The 19,597-nt window shown below is 41.0% G+C and overlaps 1 protein-coding gene across 3 annotated transcripts in view; it reads right to left on the minus strand.

Moving 5' to 3' along the window:
• DOK5 (docking protein 5) overlaps positions 1 to 19,597 on the minus strand; it is a 178,854-nt gene that overhangs the window by 142,531 nt on the left and 16,726 nt on the right. Inside the window, exon 2 of one of the 3 annotated variants that reach the window (XM_032142555.1) lies at positions 16,393 to 16,748. The exons of the other annotated variants lie outside the window; for them this stretch is intronic. Within the exon in view, the coding sequence (XP_031998446.1) occupies positions 16,578 to 16,748 (171 nt within the window). The 3' untranslated portion in view covers positions 16,393 to 16,577. Of the gene's footprint in view, positions 1 to 16,392; positions 16,749 to 19,597 lie in introns of those variants that run through there. 3 annotated transcript variants of the gene reach the window in all.

Here is a 19,597-nt window from a genome sequence, read left to right on the forward strand (position 1 = left end):
GCTATTACTGCTGTTGTTGTTGAAGCCTGGTGGCGTGGGTTTGACTGTCCTCAGACGCAAATGCTACTCTGTGTTGTCCTGCTGAGCACCACGGACAGTGTTGATCACACCAGCCCTGCGGAGCCCTCTGGCTCATTCCCATTTTAATGAGCTACTCTTTCAACTCCAGAGGCCCAGGAGTGAAATCAAGTGGACAAATTTGTAGATGGGGTGTGCTCCCAATAGCCGAGCAGGGAGAGTAATTTCAGCCCAGCAAGCACACAAGGCCAGGCAGCCTTCCAAGCCAACACAACCCAGGGCAATGTAAGTGAACTCAAGCAAGGCTGAGGGGGCTGGGCCAACCGGATTCCAGCAGAGCGGGAAGGAGAGTTGTTCCTTCCAAAACTAGGCCATGGGATCCTATGTTGAATTTATTTTAAAAACCCCCACAACATTTCTCTCAATGTTTCAATAATATTATCAGTTTTTCCAGTTAGTCATTATTATGTAAAGTAATTTTCTGAGTATACATCCCTGGCTGTGGTTTAAAGAGATTGGCAATAAAACACCTCTCTTAACAGTGACCAAAAATTTAACATAAAATGGTTTTCTTCTCTCTTTAAATCTAATAAGAAGGTAAAAACTGTACAAGCACAAAGATTAAAATCAGCTGTTTTTAAAATGTTATGTTATTTAGCGTACGTATATTTTAAAATTAAGTGTAAAGTGTGATTCTTAATTACTGAGGATTTGTGGATAAACAGCCGCTTCTATGGTGAGTTTGCTTAACCAAGGAAGGGAGAAAGGAGAACCTACAGTAAGAAAAATGAATAGCTTTGTTTATTATAGCAGCAGATTTCCCATATGAATAAAGAATGCAAACAAAAAAATGTAAGTCGGTATTTTTTTAATTCTTATTTTTAGTCCTGGGGTACATGTGCAGGATGTACAGATTTGTTACATAGGCTGTAAGCGTGTGCCATGGTGGTTTGCTAAACCTATCAACCCATCACCTAGGTATTAAGCCCCACATGCATGAGCTATTTTTCCTAATGCTCTCCCTCCTCCCATCCCCCCACCCCAGTATTTTTAAAAGCATATGTACTGCCGTCTGAAACCCTCCGATGGACATTTCCAGACCTCAGTGTAACTGGGTGGTTTTTAGTCGACTGGACCCCAGGCAGCGTTAGTTTTCGGGACAGGTGGAGGCAGGGGTCAGTGAGAGCCGGCAAGCAGTCTGTCCCAGAATGAAATTTCTCTCTGTGATTAAAGCTTGGTCTTTACCAGCATGAGTTTTAACTTACAGAATTTAATTAGAGAAGTGGAGAGGAGAGAAAGGAGAAAATTCTACTCAATAATAAATGCCCTTGTCACCATCTTGCTTGAAACCCTTTCATTTGTTCCTGCTTTGCAGATGTTAAAGATAAATAAGATGAGAAAATGAATGTAAAATGCTTACCAAAATACCAGACACCATCTCTTGCTTAAAACCCAGCAATGGCCTCCCATCATATATGAAAATATATTAAAATCTTTCCCAACTGGGCACAGTGGCTCAGATCTATAATCCCAGCATTTTGGGAGGCGGAGGTGAGAGGACTGCTTGAGGCAAGGTGTTCAAGACCAACATGGGCCAAAAAAGCAAGACCCCTGTCTCTACAAAAAAATCATAAAATTAGCCAGGTGCAGTGGTGCATGACCGTAGTCCCATCTACTGGGGAGGCTAAGATGGGAAAATCGCTGGAGCCCAGCAGTTTAAGGCTACAGTGAGCCATGACTGCACTACTGTACCCTTGCTGGGTGACAGCACAAGACTCCGGCTCAAAACATAAAAGTTAAAATTAAAATTAAAAATTAGGCCGGGTGCAGTGGCTCACACCTGTAATCTCAGCACTTTGGGAGGCCGAGGCAGGTGGATCACTTGAGGTCAGGAGTTCAAGACCAGCCTGGCCAACATGGCGAAATCCTGTCTCTACCAAAATGCAAAAATTAGCTGGGTGGGGTGGTGCATGCCTATAATCCCAGCTACTTGGGAGGCTGAAACGGGAGAATCGCATGAACCAGGGAGATGGAGGTTGCATTGAGCCAAGATCGTGTCACTGCACTTAAGCCTAGGTGGCAGCGAGACTCTGTCTAAAACAATAAATAAATAGCTAGGCACAGTGGCTCACACCTGTAATCCCAACACTCTGGGAGGCCAAGGGGTGCAGATCACCTGAGGTCAGGAATTCGAGACCAGCCTGACCAACATGGAGAAACCTCGTCTCTACTAAAAATACAGAATTAGCCAGGTGTGATGGCACATGCCTGTAATCCCAGCTACTCAGGAGGCTGAGACAGGAGAATCGCTTGAACCCAGGAGGCAGAGGTTGCGGTGAGCCAAGATCGTGCCATTGCACTCCAGCCTGGGCAACAAAGAGCAAAACTCTGTGTCAAAATAAATATAAAAATTAAAAAATTAAAACATTACCAAAGCCTGCAAGATCTTCATGAGGTAGCCCCTGCACAGTTCTCCAGAAGCAGCTCTGCACACTCCCTCACCATCACCTTACCCACTTCCTTATTTCTGCCCTCCAGATATAAGTTCCTGCCATCTCGTATGTGTGACAAGCATCATGATATCCCCAGCCCTTTGCCTGTGCAATTCTGTCTGCCTGGAACAGTCATTTCCAAAGTAAAATGCAGTGGGATAAAAGAAAAAAATAATGAAACTTTTACTTATATGTGGTGGGGAGGTGGGATAAATAAAAGTATTAGTAAAATAATAACACTGCAATACATGATTTGATAGCAGTGCACATGTATAGGAAATAAACACCTATACAAATACTGGGAGTTGCTACTTTTAATTGAATGCATTGTATAATCAGAAAGGTTTGAAGTCTATGGGTCTAAAACACCCCCCGACTCTGAAAACCCCATCTAAACCCAACTTTGACATGGGTGAGTCCTCTTTAGGACACATTTCCTCCAAGCCGTCTTTGAGCTTCTAAAGCTGGACTGGATGTATCTCTCATGGCTTTGTGCTTACATGCTTGCTGTTAACATTCTGCTCTCTGCATAGCAGTCAGTGATAGCTTAATCATCTCACTTCCCTTCTTAAACCCTCCACTGGTTCTCCACTTAGAATATATCCACTCTCCTCATCATGAACTCTTTAAACTCCTACCAGAACTGGCCCCAAGTAACTCTCCAATGTGATATGACTATTTTTTTTTCTCTAGGGTGTAGCCCCAGTGGCTTTGTTGATCTGCTTTTAATTATCATAAGAAGCCCATTCCTGCCCTAGGTTCTTTGCCTAGTTCTATCTTGTACCCATGAGGGTTTCCTTCAAATTGCTCATGGCTGGGTCCTTCTTGTCATAAGGTCTCAGCTTCCCCTGACCATTCAATCTAAAGCAGACACCTTATCATTCAAGACCTGCACTGTGCAATGTGACAACCATCATCGGCAACATGTAGCTTTCAAGCACTTGAAATGCGGCTAGGGTGAAAAGAATTGTGCCACAGGGTGTAAAATACCGGATTTTTGACGCCTTAGTAAAAAAGACAATGTAGAATGTTTGATTAATAATTTTTATATTTTTATGGGTTAAAATGATAATGTCTTGGATATAATTTGATTAAATAAAATATAGCATTAAAGTTAATTTCACCTATTTCACTTTATTTTTTAATGTGACCTCTAGGAAATGTTAAATTATACATGTGGCTCACATGTGGCCTCTAATTATGTCTCCATTGGACAGTGCTGCCCTAGAACATATATATTTTTATTTTCTATGTAATTATTACCTCAACCTATTGTTTTCATTTATTTATCCCCACTCAGTCCTCCTTGATCTCCTTAAAGGCAGGATGTTCTTGTTCATACTGTATCCCAAGCACCTTCCAAACTCCTGTAACATGGTAATAAGTACTCAAAAAATACTTGTGAAACAAATGACTGATTTTATGGAATCCTTTATGTTATACTAAGAACTGATGTTTACTGAGCACTTAGATGCATTATCCAAATAAAGTTGATGTTCCTATTTTGTAGATGAGGACAAGGATATAGATAGATTAAATAAACTGTAAAGGGCTAACTTCAAAGAAATCATGCTTAGGACCCAGGCAGAGTCTGTGATTCCCCGAAAGCTGCACTGCTTCAGATTCAGAGCAGTGACCTCACATATGATTGCCAGGTGTTTCTCTGTCTCCCCATGAAGACAGAAACCAGAACTCAGTCATTGTTTCTCTAGTGCTGACACATAGTAGGTATTCAAAAATATTTATCAGGCCAGGAGCGGTGGCTCATACCTCTAATCCCAGCACTTTGAGAGGCCAAGGAGGGAGGATCACTTGAGCCCAGGAGTTCAAGACCAGCCTGGGCAACCGGAGAGACTCTGCCCCTACAAGAAGTTTGTAAAAATTAGCCAGATGTGGTGGGACCTACCTGTAGTCCCAGCTACCTGGGAGGCTGACGTGGGAGATCGCTAGAACCCAGGAGGTGGAGGCTGCGGTGAGCCATGATCGTGCCACTGCACTCCAGCCTGGGTGACAGAGAAAGACCCTGTCTCAATAAAATACATTAAAATAAAATTTAAAAAAATAAAATGGCATATATTGAGTAAGCCTTCAGTAATAATGCCAATCATGGTAATAACAGCAGCCAACATGTATTGAAAATTTACTACATGGCAGACACTGTTCTAAACAATCCCACCCTGATGTCTAAGAGGCAGCTCAAAATTAACATATTTGATTCTGACTTCTTAACCTTGGCCCCAAAACCTGCCCTATCTCTGTTTCTTCCACATTGCAGTTAATGGTAATCCCATTCCTTCAGTTGACCAAGTCAAAGTATCAAAGTCTTCCTGACTTCTCTCTTTCTTTCCTGATGCACTCCAAATCTGTCAGGGAATTCTCATCTCTCTGTTTTTACAACATAGGCAGAGCTGGGCTGCTTCTCACCACCTCTACAGCTCTAACCCCAGTTCAAGCTGCCACTCATGGCCGCCATATGCAGCCAGAGTGATGTTTTTAAAATGCAATCCAAAGCACACCATCCCTAGCTTACAAGCCAGTAGTGTCTTCCTTCCCATGAAGAACAAAATGCAACGTCCTGTCTGTGGCTAAGGAAGTCCTACCTCACTGAAAGCATCTTCGGGTCTCTCCTCTCCACCACCCAGTGGGCTTTGAGTACACTGGCGTCCCTGTTGGTCTCTGAACACTCAGACACACACTCTCACCTCCAGGCTTTTATCCTTTTATGCTGGCTGTTCCTTCTGCCTGGAACCCTCTTCTTCATATGTCCACATGGCTCTGATATCATGTCACTCTTTCAGTGAAGGTTCCCTAATGACCTTAATTAAAATTGCATCCCCCCACCCATACTCTCTCTTTCTCTTTCTCTTTATTTCCTGCATTTCCCCCTCCATACCACTAGATCACTTTACATATATTTTACATTTTGGGGGTTTTCTTTTTGCTTTATTATCTGTTTCCCTCCTTGAACTGTAAGCTCCATGAGGGCAGGGACTTTTGTCTGTGTTTCTTCACTCTTATAGGCTCAATACCTCAACATTGCAGCCCATAAACATTTGGGAATTGAATTTATAGGTATTCACTTGTTTACTCCAGGGGTCAGCTAACTTTTTCAGTAAATATCTTAGGCTTTGTGAGCCACAGGGTCTCTGCCACAACTGCTCAACTTGCTGCTGCGAGGTGTCCAAACAGCCACAGATTACACGTAAACTAACGGGTTTGGTGGTGTTCCCGTGAAAGTTTATTTGCAAAAACAAGCAGGAGGAAGGGGCACTTTGGCCTTTGGATCATAATTTACCAACCCCTGATTTAATCCTCACAACTACCCAGTGATTTGGAGCCTATAATATCCCTACATTGCAGGGACTTCAAGTGACTTGCCCAAGGTCAAACCACTGGTAAACTGCAGAACCAATTCAAACCTGAGCAGTAGGGTGTGGGATGAGGCACAGATTCAAGGATGGAGGGGATCCAGGAGACACCACTTGGGGAATGCCACTGGGACAGATATGAATAGAAGCATCTCAGTGAGAAGCCAGCCCTTGGTGCTTCCATCCACAGTTAGTAGGTCTGCCAGAAACTCAAAGTCATGAGGTCTCCTTTAGCTATACAAAATTATCCAATGGGTACTGAGATGGCCAAAACACCTTTCACAGATATGAGCCAAACTATGCTTTTTTCTCACCTACCACCTCAAAAGTCAACAAGCCTTTGATGCACACAACATTTGTCTTTGATGCGTGCCCATGACAGGTCTTCAATGAGCTCTGTCTACAGATAAATAAAATCACTCTTTTCCCTTCTGTCTACCATATGATCATCTAGCTCATCATTTCATTCATTTAAGAAGTAGAAATGCAGATAAGGCCAAGGATAGCATGACACCATCTCCAATCACCCCTGTATCCTCCTTCAACTGAGAGAGGAGAAGAAACTGTATTGGGAGAGGCAACAAATGGCACAGAACCTCACGGTGAGAAAGATACTCATTTGTCATGTCAGTCCTTCTGAGTGAGTCAAGCAGAAGTTCCATTCAGTGGGTAACAATAATTTTAAACCCCCGCTAAAACTTCCAGATCTTCCTTTTCAACAAAGAGAAAGCCTCAGGCTCAGTGCCTTCATTGAGCAATGTGTCTAATATTGTTTCATTTTCATTGTATTTATTTTTAGTTATCTTTTGCAGTGGATTTGTATTATATCAGCTCAGTTAAACTGGAACTGTTTTTCAAAGAATTGCTTTCCCTGCACAGGTCAGAATTAGGGTGGACTGTGAGATCTGGAAGGTGGGCAAAGGTAGCCATATTGTAGGATGTGGGAAGGTGAAGGTGAGCTTCCCCGCTGGAAGCTCAGGGCAGTGCACACTACTCTCACTCATGCACACTGTCTCTGATGTGCTAGTTCACCAGGGTGGCACGGACAACAGCTGGGCTGCAACTACTTTAACTGCTTCCAGATCCTCCTTCAGCTCCTCAGAAACCTCGGCCAAGCACCTGCTTAGCTCTTGTCCTTACAGGATGACCCCATCTTTGAAGTTGGTGGATCGGGGGCTTTGAAAATCAGATGCTTCCAGCCCATCTTCATAGGCTGCAGTTTGTCTTCAATCCCCTCATTTTATGTCCATCTTCACTTCTGATGTCAGGTTTCAGCACTAGGAGCACCTAGACCCTGCAAACCAGGCCCCTGCAAGTGCAAAAGAAACAATCCCCCAAATCCCCACACCAGACCTCTAATTAAATATCTCCCTGTGGTTCTTCTTCTCTGAAGGAGCTCCAATTTATGCAGCTTCCACTCATGGAAAATAATATTGGTTTTTTGTTAATGGCACTGCTATAAAAATCCAAAATAAAGAAAAATAAATTATTTTAGCGAAATAGTAAGCGAGTAACAGTGAAAGCTATTCACAGATATGACAAAGACTGTAAAGAGGATGAATACATGACTGACATTTAGGAAATACTTCATTACTTTTCCATTTTTTTTTTTGGAGACGGAGTCTCGCTCTTTCACCCAGCCTGGAGTGCAGTGGCGCGCTCTCGGCTCACTGCAGGCTCCGTCCCCCAGAGTTCACGCCATTCTCTTGCCTCAGCCTCCCGCGTAGCTGGGACTACAGGCGCCCGCCACCTCGCCTGGCTAATTTTTTATATTTTTTTAGTAGAGACGGGGTTTCACTGTGTTAGCCAGGATGGTCTCGATCTCCTGACCTCGTGATCCGCCTGCCTCGGCCTCCCAAAGTGCTGGGATTACAGGTGTGAGCCACCGCGCCCGGCCTACTTTTCCATTTTTTAAAAAAAATCAAGAATAAAAGCAACAAAACTATGAATTAGAGCCAACCAATGAACAAGTTCCAAAGCCAGGTCCACTTCATGACTTCCTGCATTCCAACTGATTATACTGCTTTTCCAATATCCCAGTCTATAAAATTATTTTTTTTAAAAAATCCATGTGTACTCATATATTGAAAATGACAGAATAAAGAAATTTAATTTTTAATTTTATAGTTAATATTAATTTTTTGAAAAAGTAATACATTCACATGGATCAAAATTCAAAATTATTTCAGAGGTATATATTAATTAGTCTGCTTCCCACCTCTATTTCCTACCCCTGCACCAGACCCAGTCACTGACTTACAACTAAATGCGTTATTTCCTTGTGTAAACACAAGCACATATATACAAATACAAATATACAGTCTTACCCCAACTTCTTACACAAAATATAGTATTCTGTGTATATGGTAGATCAATATTTCCAGATTATAACTTGAAGAATATTTTTCAATAGCCATAGAAACTTGCTCCACTTTAATTTGCAATTCTAGTTATTAAGGAAAAAAATCTAAATGAAAGCAACTTATGTAAAGATAAGCATTGTAGTACTATTTATAATAATGATGAAAATATAATAAACAAGAATTCAAAATTAATAGAATATTTAACACAATGAAATACCATGCTGACAGGAATAAAAAAGAAATGTGGCCAATCTTTAAGTAATAATTAAAAGAGCTTTTCAACATTTATTAAGTGACACAAGGTAGGTGGAGAATAATGGATACAGCATATATACTATTTTTGTGGGAAAAAAATGGGGGGTACACACATAACATATATGCAAATATACCTATATATGTATATGTTGATATATGCTTGAAATATGGCTAAAAGAGAAGAAACTATAAAATTGATTGCCCTCTTGAGGAGAATTGGTGGCTCTGGGTAGACGGGTGAGAGAATCTTTCCTGTACACCCTTTTGAACTTTTAATTCTTGAATTTCGAGCCATGTGAATAACTATAAAATTTTTAGCAGTGTTGCTATAGTAATCCTAAAATGACTCATTAAATGAGTGCATACCAAAGCAATGATACTAACCATTCATCTATTTTCTGGTTTACTCTGATTCACCAGTTATCTACTGGTACCAAGAATTACCTTATACATAGAAGGTACTCAATGAAAAGTCGCTGAATAGATGAATGAATGTGTGGTCTATATGGATCCACAAATGAATGTAAATGCATTAAATATACTAAACTACAAGAATGACTAGGTCACGGGTATAATGGTTATTACATTGGTCTCAATTATTATTGTCATTTCTGATAGGCCATACACATACCACAAACAGCCAGAGATGCACATTCTGTCAGTACAGGACTGACTCAAATGAGCACGCTCTCTCTTTATTAACCTTCTCAGTATTGCAGTGGAGGTAGACAGCTTTATCAATGGCATATAATTGATAAAGAGCATAAGCCACAAAACCAAATTCAATGCTTTCCATTGTTAGCAAGCATAGCAAGTCAATTACATTCAGAGTGTTAACCGAGGAAATAAAATTTGCTCAAAAGTCAGAAACCAATATTAAGTGTCTTCTTTCTAGTTTCAGAACAAATGAAATAAAAATGTTCATTGAAATCATTTGGTGGCATTTATTAATGTGCTGAACACAGCACAGCTCAGCATTGCTAAGTCATATTTAAGTTTTCTTTGGTTATAATGAAATTCCTAAATAAGTTAAAGAATTTACAGAGACTCTAAATTACGGAAGTCACAAAACACTGTGTGTATCTTCATGCTAAGGGTCGAAATATACACATTGGACTCTACATATGACTTTGTTTTATTACTTAGTTTGGGATCCTGAGCCACATCCTATAAGCAGAGCATGGATGACTGCAAAACAAATAGAACATCAGCTTCCTCTGTGGCCCACTGCCAGATTTCTTTTTTTTTTCTTTTTCTTTTTCTTTTTTTTTTTTTTTTTTGAGAGTGAGTCTCGCTCTGTCACCCAGGCTAGAGTGCAGTGGCGCGATCTCTGCTTACTGCAAGCTCCGCCTCCCGGGTTCACGCCATTCTCCCACCTCAGCCTCCTGAGTAGCTGGGACAGGCGCCCACCACCACGCCCAGCTAATTTTTTGTATTTTTAGTAGAGACAGGGTTTCATCATGTTAGCTAGGATGGTCTCGATCTCCTGACCTCATGATCCGCCCACCTCAGCCTCTCAAAGTGTTGGGATTACAGGCGTGAGCCACCGCGCCCGGCCCCATTGCCAGATTTCTAGCCTTAAAACCTGGCTGTAATGCAAATTTTGGCCCATAGGGAAGTTAATTTGTAATATGTATTAAGGGCCATAAAAATATTCAAACTCTCTAACTTCATTATCACATCCATTCCAAGGAAACAATCTAAAACGTGGTCAAAGTTACAAGCCTGAGTGTCGCTTTTAATTAAAAACAACTTAAATGTTTTTACTATCAAGTAAATTATGTACCTAGGTCATCATAGACTCCAAACTCAGTTTTAAAGTTAAAATGATGATTTGGGGAAGTATTTACAACATAACAAAATACATTTAAAAATATACACGGCCGGGTGCGGCTGGCTCAAGCCTGTAATCCCAGCACTTTGGGAGGCTGAGACAGGCGAATCACCTGAGGTTGGGAGTTCAAGACCAGCCTGACCAACATGGAGAAACCCCGTCACTACTAAAAATACAAAATTAGCTGGGCATGGTGGCGCATGCCCGTAATCCCAGCTACTCAGGAGGCTGAGGCAGGACAATCGCTTGAATCTGGGAGGTGGAGGTTGCGGTGAGCCGAGATCGTGCCACTACACTCCAGCCAGGCTCCAGGCAACAAGGGCAAAACTCCATCTCAAAAAAAAAAAAAAAATACACTGGGTATGATATTGTAAATATGTGATCATTGTAACCATGTGAAACTTTCAATGTTTAGGAGAAACAATAGGAAGAAATATACCAAAATGATAATTTTGTATTGGGGCAGTAGGTTCATATTAGATTATTAAAGGGAAAATATTGTAAAATTCCGCAAAACAATTACTATAAAAAGAAGAAAAATGTTTATCGACATCTATGGGGCCTTCCCTATTTTTTTCGTGTCCAGTGTTCAACTTTAGCTTATTATATTGGAGATGATCTTGGTTATTAAGATTCTTCTAAAGATTCTAACTATGGAATTTAGCTTTAGTCTTTTTTCCTAAAGAAATAAACCCACAAAGAGTGCTCAAACCCCTGCTGCATCTTCTTCCTTTGTTTTTCAAGTCAGTTGTATGGCATTCACTTTGGTTTCCTTAAAATCCACTTTTTAACTTTTTTATTTAGCAACTTCTTGAAGTTTCTCCTCATTTTCAGAGGATCAGGTAAATAAAGCAGTTCGAGAACATATCTAAAAGAGACAATCTTCAAGTGGTAACCTGGGGTATTCAGCTAGCCCTGTTACTAATATTAAAATTACAAGGATTGGCTATAGGACTATGCATCAATATAGCAGAGATTAAGCAGAGAAGGCATGGATCTGAGCCCCTCACTCCTCCTGTTCCGAGCTGGGCAATCTTCAGTAAATTGTGCATCCCTCCAAGCCCAAACTTCTTTATCTGTAAAATGAGTTCAATGACAACACATCAGAATAGACTGAGATTCCATTCAATCCCAGATTTAACCATTATGCTCTATTGCTACTTGGTCAAGTAATGTGATTAACCATAAACGGTGGATGTGAGCACCTTGTTTGTGTAAATTTGATTATTAATCTGTGTCTTAACCTTACTAATGTACACAGAGGTGTTTTTAAATTGGCCATAGAGACAACATAAATGAAACAGAGAGCCTCCCACTCAGTAATAATTCCACTAGCATTGGCTCCATAGCAGTACAAGAACTGCCATATTAGCAGAACATTCACAGATGCAGTCTTCGTGGGTGATGCCTGATTCACCCGCACTTCCTCATCCATCCAGCATTCTGATGAGACTTCTAGGTCTGTCTGTATCAGGGTAGGTATAAGTAACAGAACTAGCATGGACACTGGTACCACAAATACAAATTCAAACTCTATCCAATCCTTCACCCTGTCTGTAACTCTGGACAACTTCCAAATTCTTGGAGCCTGAGTTTCCTGAAAGCTTAAATGAAGTTAATAACACATGCCTTAAAGGATTAGTGAAAAGAGAATTAAAAAGATGATGAATACAGAAAATCTAGCATGGCATGTAAGAATCCTCCTCTCCTTCCCAAGGGAGTAACAGCAATGTTTAAACCTTATCCCAAGAGTTAAATTAAGAATTAATTAAACATTCCCAAGTTCATCTCTCTTGACCATGTGGCCTAGGACAAGCTTTGACAGTGCTCTGATACCCAACTTCTTCATCCATGAAATTGGGGTCACCGGTAGTAACTGTTTACCCTGTACAAGCATATAGTGCTGTACAGAACCGGCTATTAGCCAGTGTCCCATTATTATTAACTTCAAACTCAGAAGGCTGATGCATATAGCTCATATCTGTCAATATTTCTGTATTTCTTTTTTGTTTGTTTGTTTGGTTGTTTGTTTGTTTGTTTTTTGAGACAGAGTCTCGCTGTCGCCCAGGCTGGAGTGCAATGGCGCGATCTCAGCTCACTGCAGGCTCCGCCCCCCGGGGTTCAAGCCATTCTCCTACCTCAGCCTCCCGAGTAGCTGGGACTACAGGCGCCCGCCACCTCGCCTGGCTAATTTTTTGTATTTTTAGTAGAGACGGGGTTTCACCGTGTTAGCCAGGATGGTCTCGATCTCCTGACCTCGTGATCCGCCCGCCTCGGCCTCCCAAACTGCTGGGATTACAGGCGTGAGCCACCACGCCCGGCCTGTATTTCTATATTTGCGTTACAAGTGACTGCACTTAAGTGACAATGAGATGGCTTTATTATTCCACGGGGAGGTGGGGGGAGTCTTTTTTGGTTAAAGACCCAAAATCTGTAAAAATACTAGCTTGTGAATGAAATAAGCTCAATGCAACATTATTTTCTCCTTCCCCACTTTCTATTATTGTCCTAAACAAAACATGCTCTTTATACAACTCACCAGGATCATGGCCCTCAAATATTGAATGTAATTTTGCTACACAAAAGCAAACACCAACACTTGCAGTGTGACAAAAATTAAAAGTAAACAAATTATCAAGGTACATTTTATTTCCAAATCAGCTTGATTTACTCTGAAAACATGACCCAACTTCCTCTTCCCAATTGCTCCATCTGACTACAGTCCCTCACTGACCCAAGCTGCAATTCTTAAATATATGAGCAGATGAATCCAAATCCCATCTTTCTTTCCTTTGACAAACTAGAATTGCTATTGTTCCCTTGGTAAACATAGTAGATATGAAATAAGACAATTTAAGCCTCTAATTTATGACAATGGGAGAGATGTTGCTGAAAACCCTGAGCTGTCAGTGCTTTTAATTAAAACAACATTAGTAACGGTCACTAAAGGAAAATATATTCCATTGTAAATGTCAAGATTTATACTGTTTCGGACAATGCCACAATAATTATGCTAAGGTGCAGAAAGTAACACCGCCTCACTGATTCTCCTGCCACACAAAATATACAGTGAAAGTGACAAATGGATTGACATATGGATGAACATGATCTGTTGCTCTCCAAGGTCCCAAAAGATACATAAGAGAAAAGTTTGGCGATGTTACTGGATGATGTCTTTTGAGACAACACAATACAATATCTGAGTAGTACCCTTACCACATAGAGAAGGGATTTTCAAAATATTTTAACTTAAATAGGTTCACCAAAAGAAATCACCTTCCGACCACTGTTCCTCGTCTCTGGTCAATTAGGGTCATAATATTGTTTTTATTGTATTACAAAAGGTAAGAATGTACACTGTATAAATGAATAAATAATATAGATTACTAGATAAGCAGATAAAAAAACACAAAAGCACAAAAATACAAAAGCAAATGACCACTCAACTCACTTCCACCCACTTCAAAACACAGTTCCTTTACCACAGTTACTATCAGAAGCCTTTCCTTTCTTCATTTTCCTACAAGCATGCAGAAATATGTATGTGGACACATTTGTGCCAAAATTCCTTTTTTTCTGACACTCACTTTTTTCCTCCTACTCCACAATATGTCAGGACAATTTTCTACAAGATATAGCAAATGGAGTAACATAGAATAGAGCAAAACATGAAAACTTCAAACTCATTAGTGGATGATTTTTTTAATCTTATAACAGATTATGCCACCTTTTAACCTTCCACTCCTCCATTTAGAAGATGTGTACCTATGCTTATGTTACACAAGTTTACACTTCAATTATAAGAGTTCAGAACTAAATATTCCAAAAGTAAAGTAGCTGCATGGTGTTCAGATGTAAGACTGTTTAAACTGGCATTTTAAATGGATGACAATTTTAGCCTACATAATGCATGAAGCAGTGTCTCTACATTCGGATTCGGGTCTGTAGTATTCATTCACTGATTCATTAAGGACCCACTATGTTCCAGGGCTCAGGAATCCAGGTGAACAACCAGCCATGTCTGCAACTTCAGAATCTGCTTTTCAAAGTAGCTAATGGATTATGAAAAGGCTCTACAGCAACTACTTTATTTAATGTTCAAGACATCCCTGTGATTCAGGAGCCATAATTATTGACATTGTTTAACTGAGGAAACAGAAATTAGGAGAGGTTAAGTAACGTGTCCAGAATCAGAATGTAGCCATGGTATAGAAAGATCTGTCTGTCCACCACCTCCCACAGACGTTTATGCTCTGAGCCACCAAGTTATATGTTTTACAGCTTAAAAATGTGGTTACTAAGAGGCCAGAATCTTGGAGAAATCATGAAATCTCACTTGCCCTCAGTTTCCCCATCAGTAAAGTACAGGATTGGAGAAGTTAATATCGAATCTCTCTGTACTCTAAATGTCGATTTATGCTGGTTCCTTTTTTTCTTTTCTTTTTTTGAGACAGTCTCGCTCTGTCGCCCAGGCTGGAGTGCAGTGGCGTGCTCTCGGCTCACTGCAAGCGCCGCCTCCCAGGTTCACGCCATTCTCCTGCCTCAGCCTCCCGAGTAGCTGGGACTACAGGTGCCCACCACCACGGCCGCCTAATTTTTATATTTTTAGTAGAGACGGGGTTTCACCATGTTAGCCAGGATGGTCTCGATCTCCTGACCTCGTGATCCACCCGCCTTGGCCTCCCAAAGTGCTGGGATTACAGGCATTAGCCACCGTGCCCAGCTCTTTTTTTCTTTTTAAGGATTTCAAAACTTGAACTGATGTTATTCGTCCAATATGTTCTCCCTTAAATTTAATATGATCTTCACTTGCATGCCTCTGTAGATCAGAAAATAGTAAGAAACATTTTTAATAACCGTTATATTCTTCCTATTAGTCTTTCTCCAGCTAATATGCCAGTGCCTTTCTCAGTCTAAACCTTTGGAAGATAAAAGGAGAAACTGGTATTTCTAACTTTGTATTCATAATGCCTATTTAAAATCAAGATCAAATTCCCTAGAATGCATGACCTCAACTTGCAGAAAGTTGACCCATTCTTGAGTTAATATTAGAGCAATTAGTCTAACAAAAGGTCTTTTCTTCATCTTTACAATATTCAACTTCATCTGTGTCTGAAAACTAAGCTTCAAAATTTAATGCCAATAAAACGTCCAATCTCCTTCACACACAGTTGATCCTGTGTCTGTCTCTCTAAAATGAATTTAACTTCAGAAATGTACTTCTGTATGATAAAGAACCTTTGCAGTCCTATGTGTAAAATTGTCAATCTCACTAAGAGGTACCCCAGAAGCCTGGGAAATGTATTTCTTTCTAATTTTATTTCAATTTTTTTTTTAGATGGAGCCTCACTTTGTTGCCCAGGCTGAAATGCAATGGCATGATCTCAGCTCACTGCAACCTCCAACTCCCGGGTTCAAGCGGTTCTTCCACCTCAGCCTCCCAAGTAGCTGGAATTACAGGCACCCACCATCATGCCCGGCTAATTTTTGTAGAGACGGGGTTTCACTACGTTGGCCAGGCTGGTCTTGAACTCCTGACCTCAGGTGATCAGCCCACCTTGGCCTCCCAAAGTGCTAGGATTACAGGCGTGAGCCACTGCGCCCAGCCACTTCTTTCTAAATCTTTAATCCATCTCAAAACATCTGCTTGTCAGCATAACTTCTATAATTCCATCTATCATACAAATATTCCCCAGAAATGTATAGCTGCCTAATAAAATTGACAGTTATGAGAAAAAATTAAAATAAAATATTCTCCCCTCAGTCAGTAGGCTACTTGATGGCCAAATACCCTGTTCAGGATTAAAGTGAAATTAATCCCACAGACAAAAGCATCTCTCTTCCCTCTGGCTACAACGAGCTATAACCAGCATTCCCTTTTTATGGTGATATAAACAGGTACTCAGGAAGAGCTGTTATTAGGCCTTTGAAGCAAGAAAAGCTAAAGGAACATTTCTTTAAGGCATAGAAATCTTGCCTACTGTTTGGAGCTTCTTCCTCCCAGAGAAAAACACAGTTGGTACTAACCCTTTACCCAGTGCAAATTCAATGTAATGAACCAGTTAAGGTACTTTCTTTTTTATTTTTTTTTTCAGTGTATGAATCTACTGAGGAGATTGGGGCATTTTAACAACATAATAAATAAAATATGATCTACCAAATTTCCATTTTATGAAAATCAAATTAAAGAGCCATTTTAGTTTTGAGAACATTGAGTAAAATAAAGGGAGAACCATGGGCCAACAAATCAAGCCAGATTCTTGCAAAAGGTCTTGAATCCCTCTTTGGAAGGGTGGTCTAAAGTTGCAGATTTGCAATTACACATCAGGTTGCTGGAGACTGGGTTTTCCAGGAACAGATTCCAAGAAGGAGAGCTGCATGCAGGGTGTTCACTGGGGAGGGCTCTCAGGATCAACACCTTGGAGGGAGTCAAGGGCGGGCACAGGTCAGCTGTGATGTACTCTCAGCAAGGTCTTCCACAGAGTTTTTTCAGTGTATGAATCTACTGAGGAGATTGGGGCATTTTAACAACATAATAAATAAAATATGATCTACCAAATTTCCATTTTATGAAAATTAAACTGAAGAGCCATTTTCGTTTTGAGAACATTGGGTAAAGTCAAGGGAGAACCATAGGCCAAGCTACCTTGCCTAAAGGTGCCAGCCACCACACCCAACTCAGTACCAGCTCAGCTGCAAGCTGTCACTGAATCACACTCCAAGCAGCTGGGAGAAGGAATGCTTCACTTATTAAGACAGGGATAGAGATCTGGGAGGCAAACTATTCAAACGATGCTCACCACACAGGTCTAGCTCAATCATAGTCAATCTTCCCACAGTTAAGCAATGGATTCTGAAATGTCAAGCCCAATAGGAAAGGCTAAATATCCCCAGATGAATGAGTCTTGCTAAGGTATCCAACTGCAGTTTTGAAGGAAATGGGTTAAAGTGTAGAACATCCAGCTCCTTCCCAGAAGGTCCACTGAACATTAAGAGTACAACAATAAAGCAAAGAGCTGGAAGGAAGTCTTTAATTCATTCACTCATCATTCATTCAACAGATAGTTATTGAACATTTAATATAAGGGAAAAAGCAAGAAGCAAGACAAGCTGTGCCCTTGTGAAGCTCACAGGCTAGTGAGGCTAAAATTATCAAAACAACACTCTCAAAACAAGTATTTTTAAATAGCCATGAGTGTTATGAAGAAGTAATATAGGGAAGCATTGTCCAATAGAATTCTCTACAATTATAGAAATATTTTATTTTTAATTTTTTTTTTGAGACGGAGTCTCGCTCTGTCACCCAGGCTGGAGTGCAGTGGCATGATCATGGCTCACTGCCGCCTCCAACTCCTGGGCCTAAATGATCCTCCCACCTCAGCCTCCTGAGTAGTTAGGAGTACAGGTGCCAGCCACCACACCCAACAAAGTTTTTTAAATTTTTGTAGAGACAAGGGTCTCCTTATGTTGCCCAGGTTTGTCTCAAACTCTTGGCCTCAAGCGATCCTCCCACCTCAGCCTCCCAAAGTGCTGGGATTACGGGCCTGAGCCACTGCATTCAGCCTGGAAAAATATCTGTGTTGTCCAATATGGTAGCCACTGATGACTATGTACGTGGCTATTTATCACTTAAAACGTGGCTAGTGTGACTAAGGATTGGGTTTTTAAATTTCTATTTAATTTTAATTAAATTTACATGTCTACATGTAGCATGTGGCTACCCCTACCATTTAGATGGGGATGTGTCAGAAAAAGCATCTCCAAATCAATGACATCCCAGCCTGGATTTTCAAGATGAGCAGTAATTAGAGAAACTAAGAGTAAGGGGAAGAACTTGCTAGTCAATAGGAAGAGCACATATAAGGATGGTGACAAAGGAAAGAGCGCGTGGCTACCAGAGGAACTAAAGGGGGTGTGTTGGGCTCATGCACTGATTTGGGGGAGTATGGTGTGACACAGCGAGTGAACGCAGCGGGCTCTGGGTCACACAGTGTCCTGAGTACATTTCAGAGATATTCACGTGCAAGGGGAAGGCAATGGAAAGTTGTAAGAAAGGTAGGATAGAATTAGATTCAATTTTTAGGTAATTAATTTGCCATAAAGGGAACAGATTTGGGAGGGTGGGGGATTGAGCCAAGGAGCAGAGGGACAAACACATCCTTTTTTTTTTTTTTTGGAGGGGGACAGAGTCTCACTCTGTTGCCCAGGCTGGAGTGCAGTGGCTCAGTCTCAGCTCACTGCAACCTCCGCCTCCCGGGGCCAAGCAATTCTCCTGCCTCAGCCTTTCGAGTAACTGGGATTACAGGCGCCCGCCACCACTCCTGGCTAATTTTTTTTTATTTTTAATAGAGACAGGGTTTCACTATGTTAGCCAGGCTGATCTTGATCTCCTGACCTCAAGTGATCCACCCTCCTTGGCCTCCCAAAGCGCTGGGATTACAGGCGTGAGCCACCGCACCTGGCCAAGAACATCCTTTAAAAGGTTGTTCTCTCTCTTCCCTCTGCTCCTAAAACACACACACACACACACATACACAGCCACACTCTTACAAGCACTCTTTATCAGAGTGTACCTGGTACAACCTCTTTGAAGAAAATTTGTTTTATTCCTCAAAAGTGTAAACGTACACAACTTGGTAAGAGTAACTTCCTTTTTAGGACTTATCTTAGAAATACAGTATCATGTATGCGTGAGTGTATACCCAAGGATGTTACTGCCTCATTGTTTATATAGCAAAACTTGGAAACTACCTAAAAATGTCCATTGTTAGTGGACTACGTTAAAGAAATTGTGATATAGAAAAAATGAATGTTGACCATTCATAAAAATTTTTGAAAAGTGTTTCAACATAAAAGAAAAGGGACAAAGTATATAATAGGATTGTATAATATGAACCCATGTGTGTAAAACAAATTATATATATACACACAAGTACATGCACTTTTATGCTTGCCTCTAATAAACATCTCTGTACTAATATACAAGAATCTACTGCCGGGCGCGGTGGCTCACGCTTGTAATCCCAGCACTTTGGGAGGCCGAGGCGGGCGGATCACGAGGTCAGGAGATCAAGACCACGGTGAAACCTCGTCTCTACTAAAAATACAAAAAATTAGCCGGGCGTGGTGGCGGGCGCCTGTAGTCCCAGCTACTCAGAGAGGCTGAGGCAGGAGAATGGCGTGAACCCAGGAGGCGGAGCTTGCAGTGAGCCGAGATCGCGCCACTGCACTCCAGCCTGGGCGACAGAGCGAGACTCCATCTCAAAA

The sequence above is a fragment of the Hylobates moloch genome, unplaced genomic scaffold, assembly GCF_009828535.3.
Source record: "Hylobates moloch isolate HMO894 unplaced genomic scaffold, HMol_V3 SCAFFOLD_21, whole genome shotgun sequence".
Classification (NCBI taxonomy): domain Eukaryota; kingdom Metazoa; phylum Chordata; class Mammalia; order Primates; family Hylobatidae; genus Hylobates; species Hylobates moloch.